At 37.0% G+C, this 11,949-nt stretch overlaps 1 protein-coding gene across 1 annotated transcript; it reads left to right on the top strand.

Moving 5' to 3' along the window:
• LOC306759529 (uncharacterized protein) lies at positions 1-10,189 on the top strand (the record flags this gene model as incomplete). The annotated part of the gene is made up of 9 exons (XM_079245197.1): positions 1-85; positions 3,961-4,091; positions 6,538-6,636; positions 7,534-7,662; positions 7,864-7,944; positions 8,045-8,092; positions 8,394-8,456; positions 8,866-8,956; positions 9,786-10,189. The coding sequence occupies 9 exons, from the start codon at positions 1-3 to the stop codon at positions 10,187-10,189; spliced, it is 1,131 nt and encodes a 376-aa protein (XP_079101323.1).
• Positions 10,190-11,949: the final 1,760 nt, after the last annotated feature.

Raw genomic sequence — 11,949 nt, 5'->3', positions numbered from 1 at the left:
ATGATGGAGTCAGAGCAAGCTGCCAGGATTTGTCCGGCACCAGGCCAAGCTGCTGTTGGAGCCGGGCTGCCTTCCAGCACAAGAGGTACGATTCTTGACTACGGTTCCCTGTCAGAGTTCACTCCCACAGAAAGTTATTTCAGACTTGAAGAATACATTTAGAGGAAGAATAAAGTCAAATGCAACTCTGTCATGTGGAGTGAGAGTGTATTCAGACAGAAAGTAGAGTATTAGTATCTTACATTGTTCATACTGTTATTCCCTTCGGACTCTTCCCTGATTCTGCATGCTCTGTACTTTTAAAAATGACTCCTTTAATTACACATAAATACTTAATCACACTACACTTTTATCTGTTCTGTAAAAGTAAACTTTTTCTTTTCTCTATAAAACTAAATTCCACTTAAATAAAGATGGGATTACTTGAGGGCTGAAGAAAAAGCAGCCTTGTCAGTACTGGCATAGTAAATTTGTTATGTCTGATGGGAAATGAGGGGCTTTTCAGGTATGCCTTGCTGTTTTGTTCTTCTTTGTTCCTCCTGAATGTCTATCTGGAAGGTTCCCAGCATTTGTAAGATCATAACAAATATACTTAATAGTACCTTTCTGGAAATCTCTTCACAGATTTCCAGTTTTCATGTGTGTTTAGTTGTTGAACAAAATGTGATCTTACAGGAATGTCCATTTGCAAAACGACACAACACTGGCATGTTAACCATTACCATTTCATTTTATGGGAATATGATCACATCTTTTTCTATTCCTCTTCCTATAAAAAGCAAAGTGCACCTGCAGGAGTCACACTTTTCTAATAACACTCTGAAGGAAGCACTGTAAAAGAGTAATAAAGTGTTTTCTCATCCTTGTGGTTTCTGTGTGCAGGAAGGGTTAATAGACAGATTTGCCCCATACACTTAAATTCCTTTGCAACTAAGTTGCAGTGGTCATTTTTCTTGTATGTTCTTTCAACACAGCAAATTTGCAACAAGCAGATGAGTTAAAATGTATCAGAATATGTGTAAATGTGTGAAATATAGAACAAACTTTTGCCAATCGCCTGTGAGTCATCTGTAGTGAGTTCAACTGCTCAACACTCATAAATCCTCGAGATAAATCTCTCACAGTTTGTTCCACAGTTTGGTTACATATCACTTTAATTGGGGTGTTACAGCTGAAACATTTACAGAAGCCAGAAAAATCCTAGATAGATAACAAACAAGTTCACAAAAGTGTTTGGTGCTGCTAAAAAATGACTCAGCTTTCAAAGTTGTTATCTGCTCAAATGTTTGCACATTATGCTCATCTATCATTGAGCTGCTGAAAACTATGTTGAACCACACTGTGTGTCATGAAATGAATCCACAATCTGGTGTGTAAAGTAGAAGTATAAATAAAGTAGAAGTCCTGCCAGGTTGTTGTATCTATGCATTTAGAACGGGTGTTTTCAGGAACAGACTCGTCTGCCTTGCAGTGGAGCTGAGCTGATTTAATTCCCCTGGTTTAGTGGCTGGTTGGAATAGCTGCTGGACAGGAATTCTACTCTCTACTTCTACTTTATACACTTCTGCAATCTGCATATGTTTGAAGGGATGCAGAGATTTCTGCTGCCAGAGCAGGTCAAAGTTTTTTTTCCCTAATTTTCCATTTTATTGCAGCTTCATCCTGTCAGCATTTTCTCATCATTCCTCTGTCAGCATGATATCAGAGAAGCTGGTTTACTCATGTTTGATGTGGTTTAATCTCATGTTTTAAAAGTCAAGCAGGCCAATGGAAAGACGGAGACAGCAGCCCCCCCACCTCCAAACAAAAAAACTAAAAAAAAACAAAACAAAGGGAAACTTTAGTTATAAGTCTTTAATGCTGTATAATGTGGAGGACATTGACGTATTTGTGCTCAAAATCCTTTTGAAGTAATTCAGTAAAACCTTTGACAGAACAACGTTGCATCATTCTGGAAAACATTTTGTCATTAGTCTTCTGTTGAGATAACTGAATTAATAGGAGGGATATATTGTCTTCTACAACAAATTTAAACCAATGATGATTAATGAACTTAATGTGAAATTTGTTGGAATGAATGAAAGCATGATGGTGGGAAATATTTGGATGATTCATCAGGTAACACACTTCCAAACTGTAAAATTAAGGAAATTGCCTCAATGGCGGGTAACTTGAGTTCTTTTCTCAGTTGCTAAAGAAATGCCACACGCGTGCCACGACATGTGACCAAAGCGAGTGTCAAACGGCAGCTTATAACACGCTTCCAACCACCCAGTTTAGCGAAGAAATCTTTTCAGTGAAAAATGGACGTCTTGATGACAAATTGCCTTCCAGCAATTAAGATCGCCGTCGTCAGAATGATTTAAAATATCACAAATGTTGAATTTCTGGCAAACTGGAATCCTTATCATTGTCTGGAGATACAAAGGTTTAAACTGGCCAAGCTGATTGTTGATTTCTGCACATGAAGAGTTGGCCAAATTGTTTGACAATAAGTCTGGATATTTGATACTGAACTATGACACTGAAGTTTTGAGCATGTCCCAAATCAGCTGAAAACATAAGGTCTAAAGTAAATAAATGAAATAAAACACCATGATTCAGATTTCCACTTAGTTCTAGACCAATGAAGATAAGAGATAAATTAATAAAGATAAAGTAAGAAGTAAATTCTGATTGAGTCACCCTAAAAGTTACCTGCTAAAAGTTAAAAGAGTTGTAAATAAAAGTTAATGAAATCTGTCCGATGTGTTCTCAGACTAGACGTGACACACAACCCCTCCAACATTTATTTTTGTCATCGTGCAGATTCTTATTACTCTCAAATCAAGTCAGGTCCTTAGTTAATATGTTAACGAACTAACAGTAACCCACGTACATCAAGCTGACACAGAATATCTATACTTAGGTCAGTCAACAATATTCTTTCTCACCAAATGAAAGCATTTGATCCATAATTTCATGATGTTTACTCCATGACTTATGTTTTTCCAGTGAGACCTGTGAATATGCATGTGTGGATGTGTGTGTGTGTGTTACCATCAGTGCGTGAAATAGAGGTCGAATGAGGGCAATGTACACAATTTAGGCAAAGCTTGAAATTCCTTTGGTGTTACATACTTAAAATAATAATGATGATGGCATGATAAAGACTCTGGTGCCACAGGAGACAATATTTATGATACACCAGTTTGACTTTTATAATGCCAAAGATATAGAAAATGTTACTGTTTCATACTTTGAAGAGCTGTTTTTGGTATAATACAATACCAGATTTCACACAGTAACATAAATAAAATGTTAATCTTCATGTTCTGCTTTGGTTTACCTTTATAATGCTTTGTATAAGTAAAAAAATAGCTCTACATCCTATAATAAAATAATGTCCTGGACATCTGACGATTTGTTTTAGTGGATATTTAACTTGTAATTGTATATTACTGCACAACATGATGACTTATCATTCTTTTAAGTACTTCACAAGATGATGACTAAAAAGCTTGTGAACTCTTGCCTGACTCCAGCAAAACTGTTCCAACGTTGACCTTTGATATGAAAACTAGCATTTCCCTGATCACTAGATTACAAGTTTTCATTTAGGAAATGAGATGAAACATTGACTCGGGATCAGCTAAACACTGCATTTATGATTTGCTTACATAGAGAAAAACAGATACAGGGCATATAAACACACATTTTCGTATTAGTCAGCTGGAAGCATACCCAAATATTTACTTATGTTGTACACAACTTCACATGTACTGCAGTCTGGGCAAACACACACAGAGATAAACATACACACTATCATCAAGCAAATACAAATTCATTAGCAGCATGAATACGAACATGGCTTAACTGGATTACAGCTCACAAATATTAAGGATTCTCATTACAGTTTAGTCATGCACACATTTTCTTGCTCATAGTTTGTCCCTTTTTTTCTCTCTATGTGATTCCCAGGTACTTCCAGTGACACTTCATCCCGTTTCCATGGGGACGGGGTTCGTTACAGGGCCAAGTTGATCGGTATGGACCCGGTACCCGAAGCACAAGGAGAGAAAATGTGCTGGGACTCCATGATGAAACTGAAGGTATCCTCCTCCGTTGCCAGAATAAGTCTGCCCCGTCTGTTCATGTTTGAAGCTGTGTGAAAATAATCTTATTTGTCCTTCGTGTTTTCAGTCAGTAAGACAGTTTACACCAGATGTTTGATGTTGAACAAAGAATGAGATGAAAATCTAACATCAGTGGAGTCGGGCTGGAAAAAGCAGTTTCTTTAGACCAATATTTCATTTAAACCTAAAACAGTCTTTCATTGCTAGTCAAGAGGCCAACAACTACATGATAGTCTTCAAGATCTATGCTGACCACAGGTGTAGAAAACTAAACTACTTCATTTTGGCACGTTAGCCTTGTCTCTGCTAACATTTACATTTTCAGTTTGCAATTGATACTTTTCTGACATGTAAGACTGAGGCAATAAAAAATCTTTTGGCTTGTGTGTAAGCATGTTAATTCTGGGAATTTGGGAGGATATGAAGACACAAGACACTGTGGGACTGTCCTTATCATGTATTTAATTAGAACAAAGTGGATAACCTCAGCCCTGCGATGGACTGGCGAGCTGTCCAGGGTGTACCCTGCGTTTCGCCCAAAACTGCTGGGATAGGCTCCAGCTTCCCGGTGACCCTTCACTGGATTAAGCAGTTAGGATAATAAATGAATGAATGAATGAATGAATGAATGAATGAATGAATGGATAACCTCAGCTGACGTAAAATATCATCAACGTAAATGTTGCACAGAAAGATGCACATTGAAAAAGTAATACAGCAGTTTTGCGAGGTTGATGGTTTCTAGCTGTTGGGTCAGGAAATCTGCCAGTCCTGGACTCAGTTCTGGACTCAGTCCTGGACTCAGTCCTGGACTCAGCTGAAGCTGCTGAAGGTGGAAAGGGGGGGGGGTGGTTAGCTTCAAGTGATTATCGTCCTTTAGCTGCTCAGATGTATTATTAGTCACTCCATGTGTCAGACAGGAAAACAGTTTGAACTTTTACATACAGTAGCTTGTTGAGATAACACAACCACCAAATCAACAACGTTAATTTCCTGGATTTTGTCCCTGTTGAGCTTTTCTGTGCAGAATCTTCAGCCTGTACATCTGTCCTCCTTTTTTTCCTTGTCTCTGATGTGGTCAAGTCTCCGTCACACTCACTGGTTTCCTGTGGTCAAATTTTCAGATGACTCTTGTTTCTTTTGGTCGTGTGCTCAGAAGTTTTGTCATGTAATATGGGGCCCAATACTCTGAAAATAATGCACAATCTAAATATTTACTGTAGGACAGCTCATACCAGATGCATATAATAATCTGCACTTATTAAGACGTCTACCCTTAAAACATTGATCACTTTAGCAAAAAAAACAAACAAAGAAAAACATGGTAACGTGACTGCTTTCAAAAATTGGCTTTGACAACCTGACATTTGTTTGACTTTTGACTTCAGGCCCTCCATTCCCATGAGAGTGTGTGAGTTTATATTTTCCTTTTTTGGCAGAAGCTTCAGTCTGGAGGGGCTGAACACTGAGGGGAAACAGTGCAATTTAAAAATCTTGCCCTAATAGAGTTTATTCTGGTAAACATAATGTGGATGCATTGTGGAAAATGTTAATAAAAACAGACAATGATTATTTTCAAACATCTAGAAACAGTTCAGTTTATTTTGTAATGCCAGTTCACAGGACAAATTATCTCAAGACACCTTTCAAATTATATTCAAATCCAGTTTTAATCTGAATATGTCCATTTCATTTGCAATCTTGTTATAAAAGAATGAACTCAAATAAATTATAACCCGGGCTGCTCTATGTCGTAGTTATTAACACTACGGTCTCACTCACAATTGTGTTTTAATGATAACAGGTTGCCTTGCTTAGGAATACCTCTGTGTGATTCAATCCTCCATCCTTGGCTTGCAAATGGTGACAGTAACGAGGAAAAGCTGCCTTTTAACAGGAAAAAGGCTTCGGCAGAAACCGACTCAGCTGTCTTGATAAACTGGGAGTGGAGACGACAGGGAAGAGGGTCCAACCTGAGCCATAACTCCAGGATTGTTTACAGAGAGTTTACTTGAAACGACAATAGTACAGAAACAACATTTTAGATGATGTAAAGATGAGAAACTGTTATTACCTTGAAAAACAACTCATTTAAAAAAGTGAAACATTTTGCATCTAGTTAAATGAAACACAGTCAACCCAATAAAAATAAAATATATTACATCATAATATCTATTAATCTCAAGTTATCAAATGTGACTTAATCTTTTAAGCATGTCAGAAGTAAAAGTTTCACATGCCATGTGCATTAATGAAGCTTCATGAGTTCAACCTTAAACATGATTTTTTGCATGACAGTTCAGATGGTCTCTGTCCATGCTCGTAAGGGGGGACCTGTGCTTTCTGTTTTTTTCTCTGCAGTTCATATCAATGTCTTATAATTTTACATGCATGTTTGTGTGTGTTTGCATGCGTGTTAAAGGGTATTGAAGCAGCAGCAAGGAAACAAGGACGACACAAGCCGAGAGTTTGGCTGAAAATATGCTCCACTGGCTTGAAAATTGTGGATGAGAAGACGGGGGTGAGTCGCTTTGAATGAAACTGTCCTGGTCGTTTTTCAGTCCCTGAACTGCAACGCCACCGTCAGGTTAATGGATAAGGTTAATTTAAGTTTCATTTCTGTTGAGGTCGGTTCTTGTCAGGTTTCTGTGTTATATTTTCTCCTCAGTCTATTCTTAATTGTCAGTTTAGGCTTTAACTTCCTATTCCTATTTTACTTTCTTGTGTGGTTCTCAGTAACTAATCTTGTTCTTGTTTTATCATTTGTCCCTCAATATAAAACCTGTATGCTTTTATTTTTACTATGTCAGCTCATTGTTTGCTGGTGTAGTCACCTGCCATGTTAGACATCAAGCCATTCATGTCTAAGTTTTTAATTATGAGTTTACTTTGCTTCAAGTAACTATTTTGTAGAACTTTGTGAATCCCATCTTTGCAGTCTTAGTTTAATTTATCAACCTCTCACCTGTAGTGTTTTATCTGGGTCCTTCCTTTATTTTCACTGGATTGAGACAAATACATTCAAGAGTAAATATTACTTCCACAGATTTATTGACGATTTTGCCCCGTTAAAAGATATTAAGCTTCAGTTGCTTCGTAGTAGTTTTCTTTCTTGGTAAATTCTTTCCAAGTCAAATGAAAATGTCTCTTTTTGTAAAAGTTTGTGAAAATGTCTCTTTTTGTTCAAGAAACTGTGGTAGTTTCTTGCCTTCCCCTGTTTGCAGCCATCATTTTGCAACATCACTAACCTTCGCCTGCACTTAAAAAAGAAGAAAGCACTTTGTAGTGATGCTTATGTGTTTATTCTTGTTGCACTTTTTGGAGGTTTTTCTTGGTGATTCTTTTAGCCTAACATGTAACAGATACGTACTATCTCAGCCATATTTTTAAAAAATCTTTGTATTATCCATTTTTTCAGCTTGTTCAAGACCATGACAAGAGCAAGATCAGCTCACTGACAAAGGATGATTCAGATCCCAGAGCTCTGGCCTACATCTACCAACACGAAGATTCATTCATCCTCTTTTACTTCAAGATGACTCACCTGGTAACATCACAGAGCACTAACAGAGAAATATACAGGCTGTTGTGGCCTTTCCTGCATACACTGAAACAGAACAGTTAGCTTCAGATGTGACAAAATCTCATGAATCCAGAAAGAAGATGGACGGTTGTCATTGTAGAGTTTTGTGTATGCCACCATGTAGTGAGTTTGCTTAGTGTGTAATGTTTTATCTGTGTCTATAAGGCTTATCCGGTCCTTCTTGACATCAAGGAGGTTTGTCAGAGAGCGGACACGGTGAACCCACAGGAACCTGCTGAATCACAGGTCAGAAAAAAAATCTCCATAAGTCTTTTTTAATATGGTTTTAGTTTGTTTATTTGTTTTCACCCAAGAGTTTGTTTTTGTCTTTATTTTTTCCACCCAGAACATCTCCTTAGTGCCTTTAAATGACAGCTCAGATTCTCCTGCTCAGGTAAATGAAAGAATAGAATGTACATATATGTACACATATATATATATATATATATATATATATATATATATATATATATATATATATATATATATATATATATGTGTGTGTGCGCGTGTAGTATGATAGTATGTATGATGTAGTGTATATACTTACTGTTGTTCGATATATACACCTTTTGAAAAATCATGAATCTTTAGGTCTGTTAAATGTTTATCAGTAATTTTTTTTTTGTTGTTGATTGTGTATTTTTCTTTTTCATCCCAGTAATGGAAGTCATATGTCTCCTGTTACGTTTTAGGTTGCAGCTCTCAAAGACGTATTTAGTCCTCAAGCTGACTCTTCAGGAGAATTGTCAAACCAGGTATCAAAATGCTACATTTGCCATGTGACGTTTTCATTCTGCCTCACAGAACTAATAATCCTTCAAAGAAATGGCAAAAATGTTTGAAGTCATATGTAACCTGGGGAGGTGTTGACGGGATCTAAAACTACTGGAACATACATTTGAGCAATTTAGTACTTCTGAAATTTATAGGGTAATATAGTTAGCAGTCAGACTTTCCAATCTGTTGAACAATAAAAGTAAATCTCTACTTAAATCTTGCTGACTGCACATAAATGTAAATTATTTCAGGTGATCAATAAACATGCAGTTTTTTCCTGACACAGAGAAAATGATTGTTATATTAGCTAAAAACAACAGTTTCCTCATTGTGGTTTAAAAGCGAAGGTGAGACTGAATACATTGTTTTGGGTGATTCTGTCTACAGAGCTCTTCAAGAAGTGAACTGATGGAAGTGTTTTCCCCTCAGCTGGAGGAACCTTTGTCAGCCACTCCGAGCTCATGTGCCTATCAGCCAGGTTAGCATGAACACACTGTGGGACATGCTAGCATTTTGTTTAAGTTTTTTTTTTTGTTTGTTTTCAGGAATTACATGAACCCCAGGGATATCTGGTCTATTATTCTTATTCATATCTGGAAGACACCAGTCAGTCATGTGAGTCTGAGTTGAAGCTCAGACAGGAAAACCAGTCGACTTTGGCACAAATCACCTTCAGAAGAAATGGGTTTTTTTTGGATTGCAAAGAGCTGAATGCTTTTTTCTTTCTTTTTCCTTTTACAATTACCATGAACTTTGTCTAACTCATATACAGTACACCAAATGCAAATAAAACTTTGTAATCTGAGTCAGGCTACAGGCATTTTAACTACTTTGTCTTTAAGACTGATGTCCATCAAAACTTTACGTGAACTAAGTGACTTCTGGCAGCCTGTAAACTGGGAGCCGATAAGGGAAAGCATAATGGGATCCCTTTAATCAGTATGGATGGTTACATAAGTCTTTCACACAAATTCTCTACATTTTTTGTTGGAAATGTCTGGAAGATTTTTGTATATTTTTTTGTAAAAACGTTAATTAGCTGATATTTAGAGATGATGGGAGAAGTTGTTTAAAATTTTTAGCTGACCAAATGATTGTGACTAATTGTTTTGGCGTGAACATAAGTTTTGTTTGATTGGACTGTGATAAAAGTAATCCTGTGTGAACATTTATTTATTGTTTGACCTGTAAACTACAAAGGATAGAAACTGATCCTCATTATTTTTAATAGTATGAGTTTCAGAACAGTGTGGCTTTTATTTGCTTCAGATTTCAGAAGTCTCTTGATGTCATTTATTGTCTTTCAGAAACTCCACAGCAAACCCTGTCCAGTGCTCAGATTCTCTCCATGTTCCCCACTCACCCAGTAGGGGGCTCTCCATACTCCTTGTCAGCATACCCTCCCACTGGGATGTCCTTGGTTCAGCAGGGGCTTTTGGAAAACCAGTGGGGAAGTCAGTGGTCCACCATGCCAGGTGGCATGCCTGCCTTGGCACCAGCAGGTGTTACAGGGCCCCCTCCAGGTGGCCAGCAGCCTCAGAGCATCTTGCTCCCTCAACCTGGGTTCATGGTGGGAGGAAGTCCAACAGGCTGTCCTGCTACACCTCCGTACATGAATGGATACCCCAACCCTTTAAACTCTCCTTACCCCTCTTTGGCCACAACAGGAGCCCTGGGATCCACCAGCTTGGATAACCAATCCCTCCTGTGATGAACTGGTCAGAGTAAATCATGCCTGAGACGGTTGTGAATAGCAGAATGATGTAACAATATTTCCGTCCTGACACAGTGTTTTGCAATTCCGGTCCTGAGGAACCAGTATCATGCATGTTTTAGACGTGATCCTGAATCATGAACTTCCTCATCAAGTTCGTGTTGGCGAGTCCTTTATTTTATTGTGTTAAAGTAGGGTTGAAACATGCAGGGGGTCCGGAGGACCTGGATTGAGAAGCACTGTTCTAAGAACATCTTACAGTTTTATTTCTGGACACTGAGTCATCAGGTATGATTAATGGCAAAATGAGTAGTAGCTTGTTAAGTAACCACACAAATATTTTTTCAGATGTTAAATGCGTTTTAATCCAGAATTTCTGTAGTTGATCAACATAAAAATGATTAGATTTGCTGCTTTAAATAGAATCTAAAGAATGAAACCAGTACACAATGCCTTTGTTTTGTGTATTTACTATCAGGATAAACTAGAAATTACAATAGTTTGATGATTTACTCATTGAAATCTATGAGTTAAAGAGTAATGTTATTTTTTTAAGGTAAAGAAGTCAGGTGTGACTTTTGAAATGGCTTTTGCCTTCTTTTTTGCTTTTCATGAAATGCAATTTTTCATGTATATTTTAGATTAGGTATGATAATCTGCCCTCTTTCAAGGTTTCCTTAATAAACAGTCTGATTTTAGGAACTTTTCTTTTCATTTCTTTTTTAACTCCATCTAAGATATTAGTTTTGCTAACTGTAAAGCCCATCAGGATAATTCACAACTTATGATATCTGACAGCATAAACTCAGTTTGTACAGGATGAACGAATTACGGAAATGTACATTTTTGCTTCACCTCACTTCATCTTCTCTTAATTGTAAATCTATTTTGTTTTTCAGTTTTAAAGCTGGAGCAAAGACCTTAACCATTAAGTTAAGGTTTTTGCTTTATTTCTTTAGTTTCTGCACTGCAGATAATAAAGTTGGAAGAAAACAGAAAAATGCATACTTTGTAAGTAAGGGGAAAAAATTGCTCCAATTGTTATTTTAAGAAGAAAAATAAATCATCAGGATGACATCACTGTAATGTTTCAGTCAGTTACTCCCTTGCCCAACCAGAATTGCAGCACATTTCCTCCTTTGCAGTAAGTTTAGGTCATGTAACTGAGCGGCAGCATCAGCCTGGAGACTGAGGAACTACTGGACATGGAACATATCAATCATTAAAAAATCAACACTAAAGGCAAACATGGTAAGATAACTTTCACTGTTTTTATTGATCCTAATAATAACCTATTACATTTTTTATATACATATATTAATATATACAAATATAAATGTAATCACTAAATGAATCTATCCAAAACTCTTTTAGTGCACTGCTCATACTTCTTTGTGTGTGCTGGCTGTCTAATTCTGGTAATTTCCTCTTGACCACCAAGGTCTCTAAGTATAATTAAGTGTCATATGAAAACATTCACCAGGTTTTTCTTTTGTTTCTGTGTGTCTAACCCCAGTGTTTTTATAGCTGTAACATAACTCATTGAAAAATAAATGTTATTCATGGTGAAAACGGGAAGTCAGCTTGGTAAAAAAAAAAAAAGAAACACTCGCGCTGCAGCTGATGAAAGAAAGCTTTATTACAGTGCTATCACTGGTTGATCATTCACTTTGTTCAAAGCACCACTTCACTTCTACTTATCTGTTCTCCAGTTATGAAAGGAAGGGATGGCTGCAAATTTGTAATTAAATTCTCTG

Source organism: Telmatherina bonti (assembly GCF_933228915.1).
Source record: "Telmatherina bonti genome assembly, chromosome: 8".
NCBI classification, from domain to species: Eukaryota; Metazoa; Chordata; class Actinopteri; order Atheriniformes; family Telmatherinidae; genus Telmatherina; species Telmatherina bonti.
Note: the sequence above shows the minus strand (reverse complement) of the source record. Positions and strands in the feature narration are given on the sequence as shown.